At 52.7% G+C, this 26,291-nt stretch overlaps 9 protein-coding genes across 9 annotated transcripts; 5 read left to right on the plus strand and 4 right to left on the minus strand.

Annotated features, from left to right (window-relative positions):
* Nucleotides 1-359: 359 nt before the first annotated feature.
* Nucleotides 360-1,617, minus strand: CCOS01_12094 (uncharacterized protein; the record flags this gene model as incomplete). Its single annotated transcript, XM_060460244.1, has 2 exons — nt 360-464; nt 553-1,617. 2 exons carry the CDS (start codon nt 1,615-1,617, stop codon nt 360-362), a joined length of 1,170 nt encoding a protein of 389 aa, XP_060309187.1.
* Nucleotides 1,618-3,753: 2,136 nt separating this feature from the next.
* On the plus strand, nt 3,754-5,775 carry CCOS01_12095 (uncharacterized protein; the record flags this gene model as incomplete). Its single annotated transcript, XM_060460245.1, has 1 exon — nt 3,754-5,775. One exon carries the CDS (start codon nt 3,754-3,756, stop codon nt 5,773-5,775), a length of 2,022 nt encoding a protein of 673 aa, XP_060309188.1.
* A 2,137-nt stretch (nt 5,776-7,912) lies between these two features.
* Nucleotides 7,913-9,364, plus strand: CCOS01_12096 (uncharacterized protein; the record flags this gene model as incomplete). The annotated part of the gene is made up of 1 exon (XM_060460246.1): nt 7,913-9,364. The coding sequence occupies one exon, from the start codon at nt 7,913-7,915 to the stop codon at nt 9,362-9,364; it is 1,452 nt and encodes a 483-aa protein (XP_060309189.1).
* A 1,679-nt stretch (nt 9,365-11,043) lies between these two features.
* On the plus strand, nt 11,044-12,087 carry CCOS01_12097 (zinc-binding dehydrogenase; the record flags this gene model as incomplete). The annotated part of the gene is made up of 1 exon (XM_060460247.1): nt 11,044-12,087. One exon carries the CDS (start codon nt 11,044-11,046, stop codon nt 12,085-12,087), a length of 1,044 nt encoding a protein of 347 aa, XP_060309190.1.
* Nucleotides 12,088-12,784: 697 nt separating this feature from the next.
* CCOS01_12098 (uncharacterized protein) lies at nt 12,785-14,171 on the minus strand (the record flags this gene model as incomplete). The annotated part of the gene is made up of 3 exons (XM_060460248.1): nt 12,785-12,865; nt 12,925-12,958; nt 13,012-14,171. 3 exons carry the CDS (start codon nt 14,169-14,171, stop codon nt 12,785-12,787), a joined length of 1,275 nt encoding a protein of 424 aa, XP_060309191.1.
* A 665-nt stretch (nt 14,172-14,836) lies between these two features.
* Nucleotides 14,837-15,244, minus strand: CCOS01_12099 (uncharacterized protein; the record flags this gene model as incomplete). Its single annotated transcript, XM_060460249.1, has 1 exon — nt 14,837-15,244. One exon carries the CDS (start codon nt 15,242-15,244, stop codon nt 14,837-14,839), a length of 408 nt encoding a protein of 135 aa, XP_060309192.1.
* Nucleotides 15,245-16,700: 1,456 nt separating this feature from the next.
* Nucleotides 16,701-19,841, plus strand: CCOS01_12100 (rnapii degradation factor def1; the record flags this gene model as incomplete). The annotated part of the gene is made up of 3 exons (XM_060460250.1): nt 16,701-17,001; nt 17,161-18,489; nt 18,556-19,841. The coding sequence occupies 3 exons, from the start codon at nt 16,701-16,703 to the stop codon at nt 19,839-19,841; spliced, it is 2,916 nt and encodes a 971-aa protein (XP_060309193.1).
* A 1,253-nt stretch (nt 19,842-21,094) lies between these two features.
* On the plus strand, nt 21,095-23,765 carry CCOS01_12101 (low-affinity potassium transport protein; the record flags this gene model as incomplete). The annotated part of the gene is made up of 8 exons (XM_060460251.1): nt 21,095-21,131; nt 21,264-21,384; nt 21,455-21,591; nt 21,646-21,939; nt 21,991-22,035; nt 22,102-22,431; nt 22,491-23,320; nt 23,433-23,765. 8 exons carry the CDS (start codon nt 21,095-21,097, stop codon nt 23,763-23,765), a joined length of 2,127 nt encoding a protein of 708 aa, XP_060309194.1.
* A 373-nt stretch (nt 23,766-24,138) lies between these two features.
* On the minus strand, nt 24,139-26,212 carry CCOS01_12102 (high-affinity nicotinic acid transporter; the record flags this gene model as incomplete). Its single annotated transcript, XM_060460252.1, has 11 exons — nt 24,139-24,357; nt 24,421-24,447; nt 24,513-24,571; nt 24,643-24,704; nt 24,757-24,908; nt 24,975-25,234; nt 25,306-25,372; nt 25,429-25,481; nt 25,540-25,591; nt 25,651-25,803; nt 25,871-26,212. 11 exons carry the CDS (start codon nt 26,210-26,212, stop codon nt 24,139-24,141), a joined length of 1,446 nt encoding a protein of 481 aa, XP_060309195.1.
* Nucleotides 26,213-26,291: the final 79 nt, after the last annotated feature.

Below are 26,291 nucleotides of genomic sequence, written 5' to 3' on the forward strand. Positions count from 1 at the left end.
TGTAATGACAGCCCTTTCCTCTAGCAATCGTTGTTCAGTCTTTGTTGTCAGTTATTTAAGCTTACGTGGCCTACCTTACCTCATCAATGAAGCAGCTTTGATATGTTGACGGTAGCCAGATACATCAATAAGATAAGAGGCGTGATCGGCCATATTCAGCATATAACATACCCAGACTCAGACAATTGATTAATCAAACTGGAAGGAATAATCATGTTGATGGAAAGAAACCTTTGCTCACTGTCTTCAACAGTCTGCATGGCCTTGGAAATTCTTGCTACTCTAGCTGGATGCTGCCATCACCTATTGCCCACAGGGGATGACCTCCTCCACAATTTCCTCGAATTATTAACCTATTCTTAGAATGGCTGTTTCCAGTCCACCTTGAATAGAGCATGGTGTGAACCAACAGGCTTGAGGACCTTTCCTACAGTGTTCGCATGCAGGTGGACGTGGCACAGATTCTATGTCACGTCCAAAATCGTTAGCAAACGTGTACTTCCAAGTTGAACTCTGGCAAGGGTGGGTCTGAAGCCAGAACGGGAGACTTACGAACGCATTAGTCCAACCAATACCCATGCAGTTCGAGACTCCGTTGCACTCAGACTTCAAACAGTCCCACGGTGTACGGTAGACAGCGGTCGAGATTACCTTCTGCCTCGTGTTCGTTGTGGCCACGCCGCACCTTCGCTCATACTCGACGCCTTCGATGGAGAATCTATCCGCGCATTGCCTACTGCCACACATGGCTTGCCACGACGTGGTCTTGCACTCAGCTTCCTGAGGAGACCCTTGCTGGTTGCTCTGACCCTGGCCCTGTTGATTTTGGCATTGTTGTAGTTGCTTTTCGATGGCAGACTTCGAGGCATCACACTGCGTTCTAGCGTCGGTGAGCTCTCGAGACTTTTCTGCATCGCATTGCGTTCTAGCATCAGTAAGCTTCTGAGACTTGTCGGCATCACATTGCGCCTTGGCATTGGTAAGCTCTCGCGCCTTATCGGCCTCGCACTGCGTTTTCTCCCGTGCAAGCGTGGCCGCCTTCGTCTCAAGTGCTGTCCTTTCCTGATTGCAACTCTCCTCCGCCTTCCGGACATCATCTTTGCAGCCAGTCTGAAGCTTTTGCTTCTCGCTTTCGCACTGAGATGCCATCTGGCTCCGGATCACGTCTTTTTCGTTCTCGCACTCGGCTGCTTTATCGTGGCCAGTACCGCCTGATGTGGAACCATCGAAAGCCTCGTCTGTCTTAACGAGGAGTATGGAGTCGGTCTTATCGTTAGTGACGGGCTTGAAGGCAGCGTTCGTGCTTATATAACATTTTCCTTTAATCCAGGCTGCTGCAACACACTGAGGATCCTGGGCGCATGCCTGGGCGCAATGAGCAGGCGTACGAGATATGATCGTAGTCTTGTAAGAGTTTGATGGCCAGGATGCACAGGTATATTCGAAGGTGCTACCACCGATAACATCTTTCCCAGAAGATGTTTGTGTGGGGCAACATGACTTGTAGCTTGGGGATGAAAGACAGCTGCCGTTGTCGCCGGTGAGGGGCGCCTGCTCAGCTGCCAAGACCCCGATTATGCTTGGAGCAAGAATAAGTGTGACCAAAGATAGGTGCATAGTGGTGGAACATATAACAGAAGTATTCGAGAATGAGTAGAGTCGAGTCGGCGACCTAAGGAAGTTCAACCAAAGCAAATAAGACGGATTCTCAGTGCGTGTGAGCAGGTCTCCGATGAGGTTGTACAAGTGGTCGAATTTATTCTTTTGAGGACAATTTCAGAAGTATTCACAGCGACACTCGTGATTCACCTGATAAACACAAAGTCCTCTCCAATCTACAGACACAGTAATACTATTTCGAAGAGATAGATCGGCTTCTCACGTGCCGTGTTCTTGTCCAAAGATGCCGACAAAATGCACGCATCACCTTGTATTACACTACATTGAATATGGCTTCTTGTCTTACCAATTTCTTAGACCAACGTCGGTGGTAATTGAGGCATCAAACCTCTGATTGGTTATACTGAGATTAGTAGACTGATCGTTTAGTAGGCCGCCACATCAATGGAACAATGAAGGCAGCCAATACGATTAGTCTCACTGGATTCATGACTGTCTCTTCATCGAGGCGGATTCGCAAACGCCACGATAGTTTGCGTTGCGTTACGATCACCATCATAGCATAACTCAAACTCTGAAATGTCCGACTATCCGACCAGCCGGCACACCTGAAGCCTAGTTGTAAGACGTAAGCTTTTAGCTTCACGCGTGAGAGAACCATTATTCGAGAAACTTGAATCCACATCCGGAAGTTCCCAGAGCATCGACATTGTTCAACGCACTCACCATGATGTCACTGGAAGACTGAGATTCTTGATACTGTTGTTTCCGGAATTCCACTAAGAGCTCCTACAAACTGTAGCTCTTGAGCAGGTACGGCTCTCCCCGCCGACCGTACACGCTAATTCGCTGAAAGACAGCCTCACTGTCTCACAGATGGCTTGTCAGGGACCTTAGAGCTGTCCGAGGCGGGCAGTGATTCGTGAGGCATGCGGTTAGTTCAAGTCGATAGCCGGGCAACTGGATCGTCCCGTTCCTTAACATTGTCTCAAAGTACCCCGCAGCTTCATTCCAAACCGGTGATATCATACGCTCTCAGAAACGATCTACTATCTACGCGGCCGTTTGAAAGACATTCTATCAGCTCATCTCCCGAGATCTGTGAACCAAATCCATGGTTTGGAACAACGTTCAACAGAAGCAACTGCCGATGAGAATGCTGGATGTCTGCCACGCTCTGCGAACATCGTCAGAGCTCAGACGTTGCGAAATGGTAAACCAAACTAGACCAAGTTCATCATTAATTGTTTGGTCCCAAGAGCTTCAGATACGGCCGTAGGCACAGTTGGACCTCCTCGAAGAACCATGCTTCGGTAGATCCCTTATCGAGATAGATGATCTACCCGATAAAAGTGTCTTGCCCGCACGACCACTGCCACAGTGGAGAAGTCAGTACGCCCATAGCAATTCTTACCATTATCTCAACGAATCGTATTCGACGGAAGGAACTCCGACTTGTATCGGCTTCTCGGAAGCGACGCTGAAGATCGACATGACTATTGAACCAGCCAGGCCTAATCAGTAAGTCATCCCATTGGATTAACGATGTTGAAGCCCAGTCGTGTTTGGTACCGAATGCATTTGTTAATGTTCCACAAAAGCAAATTCTTCCACAACCTCCATGCAGTAAGACTGTGGCTTATTGGTCTCAAACTCTAAGGGCCTTCAATGTTCAGCTCAGCATAGAGGAGACTTAGAAGAGTTGCTTCTTGCCTTTGCACTATGTCTCTCTAGCTCCAAAAACGAAATCTTGACTGGGCGTTGATCTCGATAAGGGTTCAACTCTTGAATATCACTTCCAAGAGAGCCCTTCTGAGTGATAGAAAACCACACAACGTTTGCGGACAATAGGCAGGCCCGCATGAGAAAGATTGCGGATCATGACGTGTACTTTGCAAGAAAAATGCGCCGGTCTACTCCTCCGCTGTTGTAAATGGAATTGAGAACATTGCTATGTCGGCGGCTCGCCGGTCTTAACAGATTCAATCTCCCGTCTTGTCTAAGGCTCTCCATATCATCTCATCCCGCGATATGTAATACAAGAAGAGTATCAGGCAATCAACACCACTCTTTTTGTGTTCTCCAAAAGCATCTATCAAGCTCCAGTTTTGACATTTTTCAAAATCTATTACAATGGTGGCCTCTCAAGCGGGCCTCATTTCTTTTCTCTTTGCCCTCCAGGCAGTAGCTGACCAAATACCACTTGGGTCGGCAGTACGCAACAAATGGACTCTGGACGCAATCAAACCTCACACCGATCCAGAGTCCGGCCGCGTCAAGTGTTGCCCGGAAGGAACCTTATTCGATGGCAACTCTTGCGTCCTTGGCGTTCCAAGGTGCCCAGACGGCACTAAGCTGAGAGGTAGTCACTGCATCTCTATCACTGGCCCCATCTGCCGGGATGATGAGACCTTTAATGGGCTTGTCTGCATCACGAGCACCCCACCATCTTGCCCTTCCCCGTCGACCCTGAAAGACAAGGCTTGTATTTTGGAAATTCCACCGAAGTGTCCTTCTGGCACAGAGTTGGCCGATAAAATCTGTATCTCGACCAAGTTGCCCATCTGCGGCAATGGGGATCGGTTTAACGGCAAAGGTTGTGTCAGTTCCACCCCACCAGTGTGCCCTGACGGCACGAATCTTTCCGATGGAGTATGCATCAGTATCGTACCACCCAGTTGTCCCGCCGGCAGCGAATACGACGAAATCAACAATGTTTGTAGCCATCGTCAACCTCCTCAATGTCCAGTAGGGACCTTCCCCAAAGGAGGCAACTGCGTTACCGATGGTGGCCCCGAATGCCCGACCGGAACAAGGTTCAGCGTCAAGAGAAACACCTGCATCATGAAGACACCGCCGTCGTGCCCCCCTGGCGATACCCTAGAAGACACGAAATGTGTCTCCCAAGACAAACCTGTCTGCTCACCTGGGACGGAGTTGTCTACCGACCAGGCTTCAAGCACTTCACGGTGTTGCCCACCTCCCCTAAGGTGGAACGGAGACATGTGTTCATACAAAGTCCCTCCTGAAGGATGTCCGCCAGGAACGAAACAGGTCGGCAACAGATGCACGGCTATCACGGTCTTTCCCCCATCATGCCCCCCCGGATTCAAGCTGGACTGCGCCCGATGCATCTCTATAACACCACCGGGGTGTCCTCCTGGCTCGGCTCGCGATGGGACCACTTGTATCTCCGTAGAGCCACCCATCTGCCCTGATGGCACGACACTAGCCAACGGGAACTGCGTCCACAAGGGCGAAGCTGTCTGCCCCGAGGAAACTCACGTCCAGGGTGACGAGTGTATCAGCATTCAGCCACCCTCTTGCCCTTCTGGAACCACCTTTAATGGACGAGACTGCGCTATCAGTGGCCGACCAGAATGTGAGGACGGCAGCCACTTCGACGGTGCTGACTGCACCCGAGTAGGGGGTCCCCCTCCAAGCTGCCCTGAGAACACCATCTACGACGGTTCACGCTGCGTATCAATCACTCCGCCTACATGTCCCAAGGGATCGTCTCTGAGCGACGGAGCATGTGTCACCGGGCAAAGCCCGGTTTGCCCCGAGGATACGACGCTCGTCGGCGGCGAGTGCATCAGAGGCCCGCCTGCCTGTCCAAAAGGCCTCGTCCTGAAAGGTACAACCTGCATCAGCATCGACCCGCCGGACTGCCCACCCGGTCACCAGTGGCGTGGCGGCCGGTGCCAGGATACTGAAGAGAAGACCTGTCCTCCTGGATACATCCTTAGCGGGGAGGAGTGTATTTCCGATGAGACACCAGAATGTGACTTGGGCACTCATTTCAACGGAACTGTCTGTGTCGGTGACACTCCGAGTTGTGAGCCTGGAACAGAGTTTGACGGAGAGCGGTGTGCGGCCACCGTGGAACCTAGTTGCCCTCCGGGTACTCACTTCAATGGCAAGATCTGCGAATCTGAGCAGGAACCCGTCTGTCCCACCAACACTACATGGGATGCTGATTCCAAAGAATGTGTGGGCCAGACCTTGCCGCAATGTCCCGAAGGCCAGAGATTCAACGGGGAGCATTGCACTTTGTCATCGGGAGACTGCATGGAGTTTGAGTACTGCCCTCCGGGAATCAATCGTGGTTTTCTCACGCCTGATTGTGGGAGCTCTTATCCCAGATGCCAGTAGTTTGGCAATGCAGGACTGGGAATGATGGGCTGGTGTACCTCAATAACTTGAAGGCCTTCCTATGGGGAGAAAGCCAAATTATTGCTCCGCCGAAGTCTCGACTGAAGAAAAACTACAGTTCAATGCAAACGCCGGTTTTCTGATAGACTTCCATAAGAAATGCAACATTCATATTACTCTATGTGTCATATCTCAAAATCATTACTCGTTGAATGCACACACTGAGGTAATCGTAACTTTTCATGGTCGTGGTTCTCTTATTTTAGATGATTTAAATAAAAGCTCCAGCAAAGCTAGTTACACGATGGTGGTGCAAAGATCGTAGAACTTCACTTGCTGTAACCTACTAGTACAGGGAGGCCGTTTGTTGAGCTTGGCCGAACTCCATCTTTACGGCAGACAAGTTTCTACCAGCTTAATAAGTCCGTTTCTATTGAGAAAACTAGGGCGAGAAAAAAAGAAAACGATGGCCTTAACAATATGAGGCTACAAGTAATAAGAGTAAGCAGATACCAAGTATGAAGCTACGGGAGAGTTCAAGACACCAGGGAATGGATGCAAGTACACCTCGAATTATAACGAAAACTTTTCTTACGTTATTATCAGCAACTAGACTCATCTAACTGAATTACTGAGGGAGGATTCACCGCAAAACTGTAGACCTTTCTTAAGGTGGACCGATCAAAGGCTTCGGTGATTTCATCCTGTCATCCTTCCTCTCCTAAGCCTTTTCCCAATTCCACTTTTCAGGCCAGAGAATAATACGTCTCTCAAAGATATTTCCATCCCGACAACAATAGGGTGTTTGTATTTGGACTCGAGGCTACTTTCTCCAGAGACTACTCAATATCTCGTAAGCTGAGGCCAGTTCATGAACCGTCAACTGCGATCAATTCAGTTGACCTCCACGGTCTTCCCGCAACAAGACTTCAGAGTACGGCATCCATGAGGTCATTCGTCGGTAATTAACTACGAAGGATGGAGCACCCCCTGTCACTGGGATGAAAAGTCATATTGCAAATTGACTCTGATCGAGGTGACTCACACTGCCAAAACATTCTCTCGCAAATGCCTCAAGATACCTCTCGAGACCGGCATAGTCTTGATCAAACGACCAGTCCTTCGCCAGATGATAGTGAAGGTCGAATCAAACGGCCCTGCGGACTAGACTCGTCTTTGTGTTACGGACGCTGCGTCCTGATCAGCGTTCAATTTTCTTCTTTCATTTCTCTCTTTCAGAACAAATGTCGCAACTGCCGCCGGAACTGTTAGGACTCATCATCTGCATTCAGAGCTCTTTCAGTCAAACGATTCACAAGGGGCTGGTATTGCTCCTCTTTGAGTAGCAAGGCCTGAACCCACAATGACATTGAAGCTTTCATTGTCCAATACAACACAGTGCTTTCATGTTGATCTTGGCTCTATTTCAAGCTGAATCTTCCCTACTATGCTTTTTATCGTGTTTACAGCTCTCGAAATGAGACAATCCAAGTTGATTTTCCAACGAAATGAACAACAGAATACAAAAAATGTTACAGCTGTGTTCAAACATCTACAGGCCTTAGCAGGACTGATTTTGAGGATATGTCCCCTTAAACTTCCTGAAACTCATGCTCCGACTTCATATTTCTCTCGTCAAATTATTTCCCCAACCACGGGCCCCAAGAAGTCAAACTCACCTATGTAGATCAGTGGCTAGGCAGGTTACCTCGCCACAGTGATAGCTTTCTGGTTTTGAAGAACGGCGCCAAAGCATCTGTTAGGAAAGCTGCGAGCACTGTGGGAGCAACCTATCTCCGAGAAAGGGCAGGACTTGTATATCCGCTATTTTACACTTCAAGTTTACCCGGCTTCGCATAACGCGAAAGGTATCTCCATTCCCAGTCGCACAATAGGCGGAGACACCTTCTTCAGATTATAGTTAAAGGTGACCATATCTTAAGGGCAACAACTCGTCTTTTCCTCCCAATAGACACCTTTACTCGCGTCCACGTTGGTTTCACTGAATTCTCTGCGACGTTCAAGATTTCTCTCACGAGTCTCGTGAGCTTTGGTCTACACCTGCTCCTTGTGTCTCAAGCAGCTCACTTACACGTATACCAACAACCCTGCTCAATACTCGTCACCGATATTCACAATGTGTAGCACCACCGTCCTGGATACCATTGAACTCGGTCCCTTGGACCAAATCGCCCCGCGAATTTACGTGCGATCGATCTTCGTCTTCGACCAGGATGGGAAGTACACCGAGGAGACAATTCCCCATCTCAAGCTTCGCTTCGGGATTGCTCTTGCCCGTTGGCCCTTCTTGTCAGGCCAGATTGGCCCAGCCAGTAACAGTTGTCGACCAAATGAACTAGAGCTCACCTACCATCTGCTATATCCCCAGATCAACATGGATCAGCGACCAGACATCTTTGCATATAGCTCAGTTGAGCACCTTGGAGGTCTCGATTACCAAAGTCTCAAGGAGCGTGGCATGCCTCCTTCATTCATGGACAAGGACATCCTGTCCCTCTCTCCTAATCACCCAAAGCCGGGTAAATCCTGCCCTCCTGTTACATTGAAGATTACAGAGGTTTCTGGAGGAGGTCTCTTTGTCTGCTTTTCTACTCATCACGCAATCTTTGACGGCGGTTTCATCAAGGCGTTTCTTGAGTATTTTGGCCAGGGCCATGATGAATACCCTGAGCTTGCCTTTCTTGACGAGGCGATTGAACGTCCGCTCATGTCCCCTTATATCTCCACCAACATCTCAAAGGCCATGTTCCCAGAGTACGACTTCAGCCCCAGCAACACCGTCACCAGCACCCACAGCATTTCAGAGAAGGCCCCCAAAGCAGTCTGTGTACTCTTCAGCATCCCGAATGAGATACTCTCCGGAATCCACAGCGAAGCCCTCGCTCATGTACGTGGGAAGCACGGTGAGAAAGCCTTTGTCTCAAAGGCAGACACCCTCTCCGCCATGATCTGGGTCCACGTCACCAGATCCCGCTTCGCCCACCTCTCGGAGCAGGACCACACCTCCTTCACCACCGCCGCAGATGCCCGTCCCCGTCTATCCCCTCCTTTCTCCCCTGGGGCATGGGGCAACGTATACACACAGACCACCACTGGCCAGATACCAGTAGGGGACTTAATTCAAACCTCTAGCTCCGGCATCCTCTCCTGCGACGCCGTGCCCGCTATCCTCGACGCCTCCTGGCGCGTTCGCCAGGCTGTCAGCAAGGCGAGCACGCCGGGCTACATCCCCGCCAGGATCGCCCTCGCCGCTTCCCTTCCTGACCCCACGATGGAAGGCAAGGCCTTCATGAAAGCGCTCCAGCCTGGCCACGCTGGGCTTGGCTGCAGCGTCTGGACGCACATGGGCGCGGATGTGGACTTTGGGATCCCGGGCACGGGGGGTAGGGCTGACTACGTGCGCAAGACGTGGTCTGCCAACGACGGCAGCATGAATATCATGCAGCGTCGTGGTGTTACCAAGGGCGATGCTCCTTGGGAGGTCCTTCTTGCTCTGAGGGAGGATGATATGGAGAGGATCTGTGGGCCCAATGAGCTTGGTCGCTGGGCGTCTACGTGGTGCGCCTAAGTATAAGAGATGTGGAGGTTTCCATTTCAGGGAAGGACGAGGGGGGAAACGAACAATAATGAAGACAAGTGTTTTTCTTGTTGTTTCGGCGAGGATAACTTCAATGATAAGTCGAATCGCGGTGTTGATAATCGCGGCAAGTATGAAGTTATTGTGTTACTTTGGCGGAAGCATCGCCTGGGCTTACGATATCGATGAAAGAAGAGTGTTCAAGGCACCCCGGGACATACTGCATGGCTTGCGCCGCGCACTGGATTCCCGTTTGGCGTATTTGGGTTGCTTGACGAGGAAGAATAAGATACCAAGAATTTCATGGCATCGAGATCTAAAGAGGAAAGAATCAGGCGTTATGTCTTTCTATACGAAATGGGAAGCTTGTCTTGTGCTTCTACTTACCTAGGCAAGAGAGCTCGGCTCTAAACTAAACAATGCAAGAAACTGTTGACAGAATGATGTTCTATCTTACCTCAATACAAATGCCATGGCTTAGACTTTCAACCGGCCCGAATAGCCTAGGTATTCATCCTAAACAAGGTCGATTAGGAAGGTGAAGAATTACCCACAACGATCGTGAACACCCATCGACCCTAGCCTTTAAGTATTATCAGGAAAGTTTCGGCAGAAAGATCTAATGAGCTCGCTTCAGTCCTAAGTATCAATCGGAAACAGATAGCCACTAAATGATGTTCCTGGACCTCATCAAGACTCTTGTCGTTGATAGTGGGGTGACCCGCCACATTTACGCATCCACTCAATGCAGCGTTGCATCCTCGATACTCTGATAGGTCGGAATTGTGGAGTGACTATCTTCATTGACCCTTCAGATGCAGCCCTTCCTACGTGGACTTTTACCTCAGAATGCTCAATATTCACAAGTCAATAGAGCCTCGGCTGATGTTGTTCCCGTAATCTTGAATATCGGAGTCGTTTGCTACAGTAACTGCTCTGCATAAGATAGCAAAGTATGTCGCATCCTTGAGAAATTCCAGGACAGATACTTCATGCCATGCACTGGTTGCCGTAGCTGCCAAAGAAATAACCCACTTTCTTCTAGAAAAATTCGACCGCAGGAATTTTTTTCTGTCGCCCGCTCCTTCCAATCGGCAGCCCCAACGAGGTGGAGCACCTGTTCATATCAACCTTGAAGATTCATGCGGATTGGACTTGACGTCTGAACCAGTCTCCGAGTTCCCGTGGTCTGATCGGGGTCTCCGGGAGAATGATCGGAGCGAACAAGCCGGATCGGGGCAAGCCGAGTCGTGACGCCATTTGACTTATCGGGTGCGGTGTGGCCGTGCTTGTGCTAGGTTGCCATTCCCCCCGGTGAGAGGGAGGGAAGAGAGTTATGAACTGACTGATGGTTGGCGAGGGGGGACGGTTCCCGCATTCCCCGGCTTGCGCTGCCCGGTTGACTTTTGATTTCGTCAGTGGCCGTCACCCCACCTTGGGAAGCAATGACCGTCTGTGAAAGTTAATATCATGACCGGGGCGCTTCCGCGGGGAGGAAGCTTGAGCTGCCTTATCTAGACTTCTTCTCTCCCACACCCACGCTCACGCTCATACTCACAACTCCACAACCTCATACTTCACCTCACTCCACCCATCTCCATCTCATCAACAGACAGCCTGAACCTGAATCCAAACCCATAGTGCACCACGAACTACAAACATCACTCGCAATGACCCAACAACCACCCACCGAAATGCGCCGCTGGCAAATCCCCGCCCCAGGCGCCTTCATCAAAGACCTCGCCCTAACCACCGTCCCAACCCCGTCCGCCACCACCCTCAAACCAACCCAAGTCCTCGTCCAGGTCGTCGCCGCGGGCATCAACCCAGCAGACTACAAGCTCCCGGACCTAGGCCTCGTCGCAAAAGCAATGGTCTCCTTCCCCCGCTGCCCAGGCATGGACTTCTCCGGCCGCGCCGTCGCCGTCGGCTCCGAAATCACCGACATCGCCCCTGGCGACCTCGTCGTCGGCCGCGTCGATCCCCTGGGAACCCACGGCTCCCTGAGCGAGTACCTCGTCGCCGAGCGCGACGGCGTAGCCGCTTTCCCTCACGGATCCGGGGCCGCGGAGAGTCTGGAGCAGGCTGGCGCGGTGGGCACGGCGGGCCTGACGGCGTACCAGACCATCGCGCCGTACGTCAAGGCGGGCGACCACGTCTTCATCAACGGCGGCTCGGGCGGCACGGGGACGTTTGGTATCCAGATCGCAAAGGCGCTCGGCTGCACCGTTACAGCCTCGTGCTCCACCGGCAAAGCATCCCTCTGCAAATCCCTCGGCGCCGACGAGATCATCGACTACAAGACCTCCGACGTCGTCTCGACCCTCCGCGCCAAGGGCAAGGTCTTTGCCGTCGTCGTTGACAATGTCGGAAATTCGCCGCCGAACCTGTACAAGGCCTCTGACGATTTCTTGCTCGAGGGCGGCCACTTCAAGTTCGTGGGTGGGGCGGTGTCGTTTGCGCAGGTGAGCAGTCTCGTGCCGAGCATGTTCCTGCCGGGGTTCCTCGGCGGCGCGAAGCACAAGTTTGAGGCGTTCATGACGAAGAATGTGCACGCGGATCTGGCGCAGATTGCGGCGTGGATGGCGGAGGGTAAGGTCAAGACTGTGGTTGATTCAACGTACGAGTTTGAGGATGCTGTCAAGGCGTATGAGAAGCTCAAGGAGGGGTCGGCTGCTGGTAAGATTGTGGTGAAGGTCGCGAAGAAGGCTTGAGGGGTTCTGGATTGAGGAAGGGGAATTCATATCTCTGGAATGAGGTAGGTGAAGAGGGGAACGGAATGGTAAACAGGAAAATTGTGCAATTCTTCCATACCATACGGCTGATATGGAAAAGGCGGCCGGGTGGGTTGCTTCTCTTCTATGGCGTTCTCGTGGAGTTTCTGTGCAGTCACGCAAAGCAAGGTCTAATTCAGTCATTGAGTTATGGTAAAGATTCGATGTTATTCAATAAGATAGTGAATCGATTGGGTTTCTCGACCAGTAAGCACTAATGTATGCAACCCATCTTAACTTCGATCGGCCTATTGCACGGTGATTGGGCACGAGCCAACAAGCCAGCCTGTTGGTTCATCTCATCCCTCATGTAAGACTCGGTGTGAGGGACCTCCCGTGTCGAAACAGCGCATTCGTTGTTTGCGCATAGACAGGCGGCCGAGGGTTGAAGTCATGAGAACTTCATCATCACCAAAGCTACAACTTGAAGAGATTGAAACATGTAATGGGTTGAAATGATTGTTCATTTGCGGGTATCTCATGAGCTTTGTTCAAAAAAAGAGGTTGTCGCCAGAAGCCATCAGCCTTCCTATATCCAGTCGTAGGTTAATTACGACACATCTCAGGGACATTTGGTTCGCAATTGCAGGAAATGGTGTAGTCTCAAATCCGGACTTAATTTGTCCACCTGATTGTTTCAAGCCATCTGAATAGAGCCAGCAGCGTCGATTCTTTGGTGACCGACGATGGCGCGGCTCTGGATCTTCTCAGGCAGGCCCTGTGTGAGAAGGAATTGTCAGATCAACGACACCTTGGCGTGTCGCGTGATCCACCTACCAAGGCGACGGCGGCAGGCGTGATGCCGAGTGTGCTGGCAGATGTGTTGGTGTGAGCTTGAAAGAAAATGCCTCTCACATGGCTCACACGTTCAGTGGCCCGGGCTGCTGCCACGGGTTGGTCGAAGAGTTATCGTGCAACAGGCGCAAAACCGTATCGGCACTTTCAGCCCGGCCGATCTTTGTGAGATGGGTGACAATGTCCATGGCCATTGTCCTCAGTCTTCTAGGTAGACGGCCGTCGCCTTCCAAGGTGCCTCGATCCTCCAGGAACCAACGGAGCACAGCCAAGGCCCCCGTATGATCTGGGTTAGTGGGATGGTGGAGGTCTAAATGTGCGCGGTCGAGTCTAATAGTTTTGATCAGGGGTCGTTGGTAGGTAGCGGTTCTGGCGAAGGATTCGTATAGCGGCGCGGAGGGTAGTGGTCGCTTCCACGCATCGACTGTGGCTTCCCAGGAAAGATGGCGGAAAGGTTGCCAGAGAATCTGAGGAAGTTGGGAATTCGTCTTCCAAGTGGTTTCCGCTCTTAGCATTGTTGAAAATGCCGTATCTAGGCTGCGGTCCTCCAATCTAGACTTCGCCCGCACCAAGTTGGCGACCAAGAATCCCACAATCTGGCTGGAGCCATCTGCAGGTCCTTCGCCGCGAACTAGTCGGTCCGCCCACGTCCACGCAACCTCCTCCAGCCCCTCTGCAACCATGAACGTGAGGAGCTCACGGCTCAAGCCGACATCGGCGAGGAATTCCAGGTTCCGTTCCTGGCCAGAGGACCTCAACCACTGAACTACCCGCAATCCAGCTGCAGATGCCGCCATTGAGTCCTCCACTGACAGGGTACTGGATTGAAGAATCTGCAGTCGTTTCGCCTTCAGACAGCCTTGTGCCGCACGGTTTGTCATCATGCCTCGCGATACTGCCTCATCGAAGACGTCCATCGGATCTCTAGGACTGGAACTTGCGGAAGGGACACTGCCGAGTTGAGCGCCAATCTTGAATAGCGGGTTGGATAGAATGGAGCGAAGATGTTGGTCGGTCGGGCGAGACGGAGAGTGTGTTGAAGAAGTAGCCTTGGCCGCAGACAAGTCGGTAGTCTCGGGGGCGAAGCCATGCTCTTTGTCGAGATTTTTGCGGAAGGATGTCTTCAAGACATTGAGAAGCTTCTTGGACTGCTTCGACGAGAGGGGTAGCGGCTGGTGAATCGAGGGAATGGCATTCTTGATAGAGCTCAGGGGCTTCGTGGCGAACATTGTGAAAGTCGTAGGATTCGAGGTATCGAAATAGCAGGGTCGGCGCAGACGGCCTTTTGTGAAGTTGTTGCAAGATTATGCAGTGGTCGATGGTGTTCGCCGAAAGTGCGGAAGTACGGAGTGGATGTCTCTCCGCTCGGAGTTGGCGGTCCCAGAGAAAGACGATGTGCTGGGGGTGCTTGGAACGTCTGGTGGAAGTATGAAGTGGTAAGGCAGGTCAGAACCATCAGACACGCATCATCGTGGTGCCATGGAGTCAGGTTGCCCGCCGAGCCGGGCCTCCGTCATGCCACTGACGGGTCATGTGATATGGATAATGCGGAGATGGTTCTCTTGACACCTCAGGCAGGATGATTAGAGGCCCTCGACATCCACCCCACATCAAAGCTCAGGGCAGAAATGCGGTACGTATCGAAAGCGTGGGCAAAATGCGGGCTCTCGGCTGGCTGTCTGAGTGGCCTGGAGACGTGATGGAGATGCTACCTATTTCCTCTCTGACGAGGATAAGTTCTGTGTAGTTTGTACGCTTGAAAAGATCTAGAGTCTGTGATCCAGGCGCTGGCAGCGAATAGCTTGCTTGGCCGCCCACGGTCAGCCACTGTCGCTCGAGATCTCGCTTGTAGCGGCTACTTGACTGGTTATCCATACATCGAAAGTCACACCAATCACCTCCATTCAAGCTTCAGCTCGCCATTGAACATGGGTGGTTCTGAGTGACGGATACAGCCTCGTGACCGAGAACATATGACACAAGTCGACCAGGGTGCCTTTCTCCTCAACATATGGGCAAAAGCTTGACGGAACCCATTGCGAGAGGCGATACGTAACAACAACAACAACGTGACAATGCCATCGTGTTTCGGCAGGTATCTATGTAAACACCACGCCGTGATGTGAAGCTGAAGGATATAACAGTAGAATCCGAAGAATGCACCGACGCACAGAGGATCTCGACCTCGCGATGGGCAGAGCAAACAACTAGGATTGCTGTTTCGTGCGGCGAATTGAGTTGGACGGAAATGACGATGCTTTTTTCTAGAAACAGCTACTTGGAGCTTCCCGACTTGCAACATTCCTGGCCTCGGCTGTGGCACTGCCAGGTTTTGCTTTGTTACCTGGTTGTCACTGAACAGCGCTCCTTGAATAAATTAGCAACCTGGCCAGGCGCCTCCGTTGATTGCTTTCATTGTTTACTATACAAATTGCTGCGTTTGTTCAACGTTCAGTTACCGGAAACTCTTGGGATCTGGTGGCCATTCCAAGTGAGCTGAGCTGGAGGAACTATCCCTTCAATCCAAGGTCCAAGACTCGACGTGACTGCTTTACTTTCTTACCTCATCTTCTCCCTCCACGAATGGGAAAAGATACATGAAGACTTGAGCAGGTAAGGCAGCAGCAGCCAAGGGGAAGGTCCCCAAGTCAGGTACCTATACTACCGACAGGAGCATAGAGATACTTAGCTTGATTACTTTCCTCCAAGATGGCGAAGCTGCTGCAACCGTGTCCATATACTCGAAGGCTCACGTAGTTTCTGCGTCCTGGTAGGTATCGGTACGCAGCCTCAGCTCGACAATTGAGGCAGTGGATCTGCAATGCCCCGCTACAATCACGACGCACTAACCATTTGCGGACGGAAGGGGGCGTCATTCGCTGCAGCCGGTCGCTCAGGCCAAAAACCTTAGCCTGACTGGATCAGAAATGGGGGCAACGCAACGCAGCAAGCAACACCAGCAAGAAGGAAGCAACGCAAGAAAAAAAAGAGTAGAAGCACCAAAATTCGTGGAGGTATTGTCGGTACGTACTCCCAGATCTCACCTACCTTACCTTAGGGACCTCCCACCTCTCCTCTCCTCCCCCAACTCTCCCCCTGGCCCAGCCCAGACAGGGCAGCTTGAAAGCTGACGGGGAACCTTGGTACTTAAGGTACCTTACTTCACCTTGGGGTTACCTAAGCTAGTAAGGTATCTTACCCTACCGCGACCGTGCTCCAACTGGGCTTTGCTGCTGCTGCTGCCAACTGTGACTGGACCAGCTGCCACAGCGAATCTGACGGGACCCCAGCTGCCACACACTCGCTACCTACGTACCTCAGGTACCTGAGCAGGTACCTTGCCTCAAGGTCGGCTGCTCCTGCGCTCCCAGGTTGTGTGCTGCTCTGCTGGGCGCCTGGGCAAAAAACCTCCCTTTGAACTTTTCCCCCAGTGCCCCAGTGCAATTGCGTCTGCCTCTGCACAAACATTCCACATCCATCCACCATCCACACCTCGTCTTTCTCCCACCAACATCCACCACCACCCAAACCTCACTTGTCTCGTCTCGTCAGCCACGATCACGACGACGTCGTCTCTCCCACCTTGCGGCACCCTTTTCTTTTCCTACCTCTTTTTTTCTTCCTCTTCACCGGCAAGAGTTACGCAACTGAAGAAACCCCCACCAAAGCTGTCGTGTCGATACGGGACAGTGAATAATTGATTCCCTCCAATTTTCCCATCGTGGAAAACCCCTCCCCTCATACAAAGAAACCCAGCAATGTCTGAGGTACAGACTCGGCCTGCCGCCTCGCGCGGCAGAGGCTCTGCACGCGGTGGAAGAGGTGGTTTCGCCAGCCGGGGTGGTCGCACCTCAGGCAGACCCAATGGCGACAAGTTTGACTCCAACGCCGATGATGCGTTTGAGGACCAAGGCGAGCTCGGCGAGCTGAAGAAACAGTACGGATCCAAGGCGCCCCTCATCAAGGAGCTCTTCCCCGATTGGTCTGAGCAGGATATTCTCTATGCTCTTCAAGAGACGGATGGTGATGAGAACCTCACCGTCACCCGCATTGCTGAAGGTATGTGAGCGCACGGCTCCTGCCTCGTCAGGCTGCCAGCCAAACTCTCTCCCGCGCGACGAATCAACAATCCATCAATTCCCCTCCCTCTCTTCCCTCAACCGCTGCTTAACTACATCGCTTGCGTGCTCTCAGCTGACCAAAGATTCTTGCTTCTAGGCACCATCTCCCAATGGGGTGAAGTCACGAAGAAGGCTCCCCGCTCCAAGGCCAAGGACTCCACGACCGCAGCCTCGAACATCGACTCATCCAACGCTAGACCCACTCGTGGCGGACGCAACGTCTCTGAGGCTGGTCGCGGTCGCGGAAGAACTGCTGAGAGAGGAGGTCGCGGTGGCCGGGGCAGGGCCTCAAACACAGTAGCTACTAATGGCTCTCGCCATAACAAGGAGAATGCTCAGCCGCTTTCTGTTCCTACCGAGGAGTCGAACGCATGGGATACCCCGAAGCTGGACGTTAAGGACGCACCCGCCGAAGACCCCTGGGCCCCTAAGGAGACGACCGAGAAGCCTGCAGCTCCCGCTCCTACTCCTGCGGCCGCCGCCGGTTCCACCGACGCACCCAAGCCTGCCGCTGCCGCTCCCAAGACGTGGGCTAGCATGCTCCGTCAATCCACCGTGCCCAAGGTTGCCCCGAAGCCGCCCAAGGAGGAGCCCGCGCCCAAGCCCGCCGAACCCATCGAACCTCTCCCTCCTGCCGTCCCTGCCGTCGAACCTACGCCCGAACCTGAGCCCGAACCCGAGGCACAGCCTGAGCCTGCTGCCCCCGTCGAACTCCCTGTGGAACCCGCCCATGAAGAATCAGCTCCTGCAGAAGTACCAACCGTCATCGAACCTGAAGTGGTTTTGCCGCCTTCCAAGGACCAACTTACTGAGACGAATCTTGAACAGGTAGTCGACGAATCGCATCCTCCCGCGACTGCTACCGTCGCAAGCACCGCCGCCGATTCCTGGGATCCTCGCCACAACGCCGCCAGCGCCACCGCGACACCTCTGTCTGCCTCCCAGCAGCAGCACCAGCCCATCCGCCCTGCTGTTCCCACTACTAACAGCGGCTTTGCCGCTTCCGCCATCAAGGCCACCACCGAGAGAGGATCCCGCACCCCGAGCTACCAGCGTCGCGTTCTTGATCAAGAGGAGGCCGTCCGCATGCCTGGCAATCGTGAGGTTGACCGCGCTGCTGTCCAATTTGGTGCTTTCAGCTTGAACGAGGATGATGACATTGACGGTGATCGCGAAGAGCCCGAGACCCGGACTCAGCCTCCCGCTGATTCTCCCGTCGCTCACCCCCGAACCTCTCTTCCTCCCGCTCCTCAGCAAGCTCCTGTTCCTGAAGCCATCGGTACTCAGAAGCCTGCTCCTGGCCTGCCTCCTCCTGCTGCTGCCACTCCTACCGGTACACTTGCTTCAACTAGCAATGTCACCGACTTTGCTAATGCACCCTTCTCAGGACCCGCAAGCGCTGCTCCCCAGGCTCCCGCCGCTCAGGGTATGGCCCCCTCCATGCCAGAGTCACGTATTCATACCTGTTCACAAATACTGACAACTGTTCTAGTCCCTCAACCTGCCGCTGCTGCCGCCCAGCCTTACTCCCGCTTCGGCCAGGCTGGCCCCCAGGAGCCCTCGTCCTTCCCCCAAAAGTCGATCGATCCTTTCACTCAGTCCAATAACCCCGCTGCCTCGCAGACCCAGTTCGACAGCTTCTCCAACCAGCAATCGCAACAGAGCCAGCAACCCGGCGGAGCCTTCAGCTCTGCTCCCAGCGACTACTCCTCCTACTACACGGCGGACCAACAAAACCGTCCCCCTTACAACTACTACAGCCAGCCCTATGGCCAGCAGGGAGCTCAGGGTCACCAGGACAACCTGTCTTCCCAGCAGAGATCTTTCGGTGGTTACAATGCTTCGCAGGCTGATAACTTGAGCCAGTACCCCCAGAGCGGCGGTCTGCAAAACCAGTCTCGTTACGGAGGTGTCACGAACGACGCCCAGAACAGCGGACACAGTACTCCGAACCCCACCGCCCAGAGCCAGCAGGCCGCCAGCCAGGCCTCGCAGCCTCAGTCTCACGGCCAACAAAGCTACCCCTACAATAACCACCCCTACTACAATAACGCTTACTACTCGAGCTACATGGGCTACGGAAACCACTACGGTCAGCAGGGAGGATATGGCGGTGCTCCATACGGCGGCAACAAGGGATATGGCGGCCACCCCGGATACGGCATGTCGCCTCAGGGCCCCTACGACCACGCCTCTTCCCCTGCTGCTGGCTTCGGCCAGTCATCTCTGCACCGTGCCGATAGCGGTCTAAGCTCAGGACTTGGAGGTGACTTTGGAGGCCGTGCTGGTTCCGCCCAGTCTGGCAACCAGCCCGGCCTGGCCAGCAGTGGCTTCGGCGGTGTTCAGGACACCTTTGGCCGTGGCTCCTCTTCGTTCCAGAGCCCTGCTGGACAAGGATTTAACAGCACCGCCCAGTCGAACGCTGCTTCTGCCAACGATGATTTGAAGCCTTTCGGTGAGAGCAAGCCCGGTGCCGGTCCCTCGCCATCTCTCGGCGGCGCTCGCCCCGGCTCGGCCACGAACACTCCTTCGGGCCAGACTGGTCTCCCCCCGCCCCAGTCCGCCTCTCAGATGGGTGGCTACGGCGGTTACCCCAGCCATCTCCAGGGCCACAACCTGCACGGAAACAGTGCCTACGGCATGGGAGGCGCTTCCGGCGGTCAGCACGGCAGCGCTCCGTTCGGATCCTACGGCCAGCAGGGCGCTTACGGCAGTGGATACTACGGTAGCGGCGGCCAGCAACAGCAGCGCGGCGGTTGGGGCGGAAACTACCACTAGGAAGGTAGTGGTCGTCGGCCATCTCACCCACGTCATTACGGTGGAATGAGAGGTGGCTAAGGCCTCGGTGCCCCCGAACACGTCCTTAACTGTTTACAAGACTCTCTCTCTCTCTCTTTGGGCCTGCAGATGGTTATAAGCTGCAGGTGGCAAGGATAATTCATGCGGTCTCTTTCTACGGGAAAACTTTCTTCTCTCTACTCATTACCCAAGTGTATGGTCTTCGAGCGTGTACGATCTATCAACAAAAAAAGAATCAGGGAGGGGAAACACTTTCGGATGGTCACCGGCCGCAACGGAACTGTGTTTTTTGTTTTCTTTTTCGCGATGGGAAGGTCTCATCAGGCTTTTCTAAGAATGATAGCCGGCGGCGTGGTGGTATGCGGCCTTGAAAATTCGATTGAAATGACAGATGGAACGGATCCGGTGGGAGGGTTGGTCGTTGGTCGTTGCCCGATGGAGGGCCAAATACTGAGATTGAACTCCTTGGAAAGGGAGCACGATAGCCAATGAAGACACATGGCATATGACATTTCTGTCTTGCAAGATACTACATTCAACTGATGACGTGATGTGTGATATACTCTTCCTCTCAGTAACGCTCCGGTAGAATCTAAGATCTAGTTTAGAGATGTTTCTTGGGCCTCGTCCGACTTTTGTACCATGGCCTTGCTACGAGTCCTCCAGGCCTTGGAATCTCTGCCAATTGGGGTGTTGTTTATCGGATACCTCACGCATGTGGATGTGGATGTAGATGCAATAGTCATCCTATTGAAATGCATAGATGTCGCTTCACACCGATTATGAAGAGCATGCGCTGCGCCGTCCGTTCCAGCCTCTAAGGTTAGGTGAGATCCGTCTTGCGTGGACTTGTGTAAGTCTATCTCTTGTAGAAAATAGATACAGAGACAACTGAGATATTAAGTATGTAATAACATAACTTAGGAGAAACCTTTCAAGAACTTCTCTACGCAACTCTTCCGGTGTACGCATCCATACCTACGGCGCGGGGTGCTCTTGGCGTAGCTGGCGGCCTCTGGTCTTGGCGAAATTGAGATTACGTCTGTCGGTTGGGGTCATGCGCTATTTACAACGACACTGGCCTCCACGGTGTCTCAACTTGCCTGTTTCCTACCTCAACTCGGTTTCTACCATACGCTTTATCGTTGCTACCTTCTTTACTGTATCGATTGGCGTATTCTGCGTCCGAATATACATTCCCCGCCCTCTGAGAGCCGTCCATACCCGCTGCCATGTGGAAGCCAAAGCTTAATTTCATCTCCCTTCACTGTATGTCGCGCCCTTGCCCTCAGCGAATGCGAGTTTCTCGTCGCTATGCGATTTGTTTTGCCGCATCAGAAATCGACATTGCCGGCGTCAATAGTTGAATAAGACTGACTGGAGTTTTTTTTAAATGTTCAGATGTGTGGATTTTGTTCTGTAGCCTCCTGTCATGGGTGATTCTCTATCCGTACGGCAACTTGGCCGCCGTGGATGCCTTCTTCTTCGGCTGCAGTTCGTCGACAGAGTCTGGATTGAACACGTACGTGGGAGCATGGCCTTCTTCTTGTTCAAAGTCGCAATCAGAAGCTAACAATTTGATGATGTGGCAGCATTGATGTGAAGGACTTGAAGACTTACCAGCAGGTGTACATTTACGTGATTCCTATGATCACCAACTTGATGTTTGTCAACATTGTCGTGGTCGTAGCGCGTCTGTATTGGTTCCGGCAGCGTTTTCGAAATATTGGTAAAGTTATAAAGCGTATTACTCATTCTTGTCTGAGCTAACAGGGCCTTGAAGCTCCTGGTTCATTCGAACGATATGGCGGCGAAGACGTAGAGGCCAATACGGAGTCGGAACGCAAGCTTGGTGAAGAGACTGAGAAGCCATTGCAGCACGAAGCAGCTCCATTACCTGACCACTCCTTCCAGGAATCGGGAAACGAAGACGCATCCCATGAGATGGACGAACAGCCCAAAACTACATCTAGGCCGACTAACGTCACTTTCGACGACCGCCTGCCAGTACCTAGGCCTCTTGGTCGTGCGGATACCACTGTGCTTCACGTACCTGGGCCTATAGATCGCATCAATGGTGTGTGCCGTTCTTTCTTCAGCCTTCGCTAGCTAAATCCACCTTTTCTAGGCCAGCCGATCACTGAGATATCTGTTGGACGCAGTGAGACTGATGGTAGGCACTTGTGACTCACTTTCCAGCAGACTAGGGTGTGTGTAGTTGAGCTGACATGGCGAAAAGACACTGACGCCATCCGACCTGTTCGAAGGGCATCGACTGGCCTGTCGAGACGGAGACCGCACCACGCTAATGGTCCTGCAATGCGTGCGGCCCTCTCCATCGAGAAGGTTGCTTCTTCGATGCTGGTCTTGGGACAGACAAGACACGCCGATACCGAATCACGTCGCTCTGGCACGTTCAGCCGCTCCCGCACCATAGACCTTCCCAGACTATCTCAACAGGTTACCGTCGGTCGCAACTCCCAATTCTTCAACCTCACCGAACAAGACCGCGAGACCCTCGGCGGCATCGAGTACCGGAGCCTGAAGCTCCTGCTCAAGGTCATATCTAGTACACGCCTGCATTACCCCCCTTGTCCTCGGAAACAGATTTGGCTGATCCAGCGGTAGTCTACTTCGTCGGGCTCTATCTCTTTGGAGTCGTCTGCCTCGTGCCGTGGATCCACAACGCACCGTCAAAGTACAAGGACGTCCTGGCTCAGAGCGCGCAGGGCCGGACCTGGTGGGCCATCTACTCGGCCCAGACCATGGTCGACAACCTAGGCTTCACGCTCACGCCGGACTCGATGGCGAGCTTCAGGGACGCGACCTGGCCTATGCTCGTCATGACGTTCCTCGCTTTTGCGGGAAACACCTGTTACCCCGTCTTCCTCCGCCTCGCCATCTGGGTCATGTCAAAAGTCGTCCCCCGGAATTCGGCCATCAGGGAACAGCTCCAGTTTCTGCTTGACCACCCGAGACGGTGTTACACGCTCTTGTTCCCCAGTAAGCCCACCTGGATTCTCTTCGGGATAGTCTTCGCCCTCAACTTCATCGACGTCCTGCTCATCATCGTCCTGGACCTCGACAACGCGGCCGTCAACGACCTACCCATGGGCCCGCGCATCTTATCCGCGCTCTTCCAGGCTGCTTCGGCGCGTCACACTGGTACCGCCACGCTGAACCTCTCCCTCGTCAACCCGGCTGTGCAATTCAGTCTCTTGTCCATGATGTACATTGCCATCTACCCGATTGCCATCAGCATCCGTGCTTCCAACACATACGAGGAGAAGGCGCTGGGCATCTATAGCGACGACAGCCAGCTCGACGAGAGTAACAGCGCATCATACATCATGTCCCACGTCCGCAATCAACTCAGCTTTGACCTGTGGTACATCTTCCTGGGAACCTTTTGCATCTGCATCGCAGAGTCAGAACGGATCATGGATCTTAACGAGCCGGTTCGTTCTTCCCGCTCCCTATGCTGATCAATCTTACCTCAATCACTGACATGCATTCTTAACTTAGGCCTTCTCCGTGTTCCCAGCCTTCTTTGAAGTCGTCAGCGCATAGCAAGTACCCCGACCCCGCTTACCATTTCACGTCTTTTATCGCTCACTAAACTACAGCGGCAACGTCGGGCTGTCCCTGGGACACCCGTCGGTCATGACCTCCCTCAGCGGCGAGTTCACGACGTTCAGCAAGCTCGTCATCTGCGCCATGATGATCCGCGGCCGCCACCGCGGGCTGCCATACTCGCTCGACCGTGCCATCATGCTTCCCAGCGAAGAGGGCTCCTCGCAGTCCGAGATGGCTAGACGCGCGGCGGCGGAGCGGGAAGAGAGATATTTCATGAACGACAGGCGCCAGAAGTTGCTTTACACCAAGACTAACTATACCCTGTGAAACTAGCTCAAGTGATCAGCCGTCCACTGGCAATGGACTTTTTTTTTATCCTGTGAGGAAGATGAAGTATCAGGTTTGATTCCTTCTCGTTTCTAGAAGAGATGCGACTGGGAACTACATTGGTAACGAGGTAGACTTCCCTCACCCTTATTGCGCCCCTTTACTAGACTAGATTGCGATACCTAGGTACTCGTCCAATATGCTACGAATTCCTCCTAACTTTGGGTTCCTGTATGCCAATTCTACCTGGCTTAGAAAGCCTGCAACATCTCAAGGCAAAGGAAACTACCAATCTCGATCCCACATATACTGAAGCTATGGACAGGGAGCTACATATCTCCTTTGGGGTTTCTTAAGATGTAACTGCCAGTAGTTAGGCCTTGCCTTCAGCACTGGTCCCTCTCATATGGCCACTATCCTCCGAGTCTTCTTCTGCTTCTACGCGACCATTGCTTCTTTCCTTCCAATCTTGCCTAAAAACGAAGAACCAGGCCGCGGAAACAGCCAACAGCGTTCCGCAGAGCAGGCCGATGGAGCAGGAGTAGCTGACCCTGTACGTGGGCCCGAATCTCGACTGGTATATCTGGGGACCCTAGTCAAAGTTCGTCAGTTAGCACGCGCAACGAGCGAGATATTGACATGGGATTGCACTTACTACAATGCCCATGAGCTGACATGATGCCTGAAGGTTGATTTTGGATTAGCATCGCTTTGGATTCTGGTAGGTGGGAGCTTTGGCTTTCTCACGTTGGTCACACCGATGGCGAGGCCTGCGCTTGTGGTTCCTTTCGCCGCTCTGATACGCTCTACAGTAGGGTTTTTGTCAGCTGTTTTAGGCCCAAGGCACCTTCGGTAGTGTTTGGTTTGCACCACGTACCCGGCCATATTATAGCAAAGAAACTTTGAGACGCGGCGGTTGCAATCATGACGAAAATGTATCTGGCACAGAGTCAGCCCTGAAATCATTGGGCAGGGGGGTTAAGGTCTCTACTTGGCAATGGGATGCTTGACCGTGATGAGAAGCACGTAGCAAACGATCTGGGCAGCTTCTAGGCCCAGACCAGCGACCCAGGGACTGAGTCGCTTCGTGTGTACAAAGAAGGCGAGCGTCAACAGTATCACGAAGACCAAGGTAAAGGGGGGCTATTTGAACATTAGTGTTTCTTCAACACGCTCCACGAGCACAACATGAAAGACCTTGAAACTTACCATGGTCATCACTTGTGAAATAGCAGTGTTCGAAATGCCGAGTTCGTAAATGACAGTCGGCAGAACAAAGGATATTCCCCATCCGCCGATGCCGTGGGTAATCCAAATCATCAAGAATGGCATAAAAGTCGGATCGCGGAAAAGATCTTTGACCTGTTGAAGGTTGATGGTTTTGGACTTCATGGTCGGTGCTTGCTCTGGAAGATCGGATAGGATCGCTTCTCTTTCGGAGTCCGTGAGGAAGGTGACTGTCTCGGGGTCTAGAAATGGTTTCATGTGAGTATACCTTGATAACAAGCCGAGACGTAGCTAGGAATGATGTATTACTCACAGTTTGGCAGAAAGAAGAACGTGTAGATGCCGCAAAATATGGCGGGAATTCCTTCCAGAATGAAGAGCTTCGTTGAGTTAGCCAACGTTACTTGCGGTGACTTTTTGAGAAAAGGTGACTTACCCATCTCCAACCAGATAGACCCCCGACGCCATTCATAAACGAAATTGGGTATGCTATCAATCAGTCTCAGCAATTTTAGCAGTTGAGTACATCCAGTTCTCCACTACTCACCTAGAAGACCGCTGATAGTCCCAGAAAACATCCCGCAGGCGTAAAAGAAGCCCTAGAAAAGCATGAGTTTTTGCGTCTTCCCATTCACTCAGCCAGAGCTTCTGAACTTACAATCCTTAGCGGAAGTCTATGAGTCGGATACCAGAAACTGAGATGGTACAAAACACCAGGGTAAAACCCGGCCTCAGCAAGCCCCAAGAAGAACCGACAGGCCAGAATACCAGCATAATTCTGAGTTGCGCCCTGGCACATTGATATGATACCCTTTCATCACAGTTAGCAAACCAAACAGCCACTGCACAGAGCTCAACTGGCATCCCAACATACTTACCCAAGTAATCATAATCCGGCTCATCCACACCGAAGGTGTAAACCTCTTCAAGGCGAGCGTGGCCAGAGGCTCGAAGAACATGTACGGATAATAAAAGATGCTCAGCGCCCACGCCCACTCTGAACTGGAGAGATTGCCGAGCTGCTTCTTGATACCGGTGCCTTGTTCTAGGTTGATAATGGCTGCGTTGCTGATGTTGCTGACGTGGATTCGCATGATGAGGTAGACGAAGGAGTACCATAGCAGGAGCCTCTTATCGACTTTGCGATGAGCTGTTTTGAGAAGAGGCTTTTCTTCAGAGGGAGAGAGGGTCCTGCTCTCGGGGCTCTGCTGGGTTCCCATGCTCGATTTGAGGTTCACCGCGGGGGCTCGCGTCTACGAAGGTGATCGAGCACAGCTTGTAGAGAGGAGATATGGCTTC

This window comes from Colletotrichum costaricense (assembly GCF_030867565.1).
Source record: "Colletotrichum costaricense strain IMI 309622 chromosome Unknown Scaffold_14.1, whole genome shotgun sequence".
In the NCBI taxonomy this organism is placed as follows: Eukaryota; Fungi; Ascomycota; class Sordariomycetes; order Glomerellales; family Glomerellaceae; genus Colletotrichum; species Colletotrichum costaricense.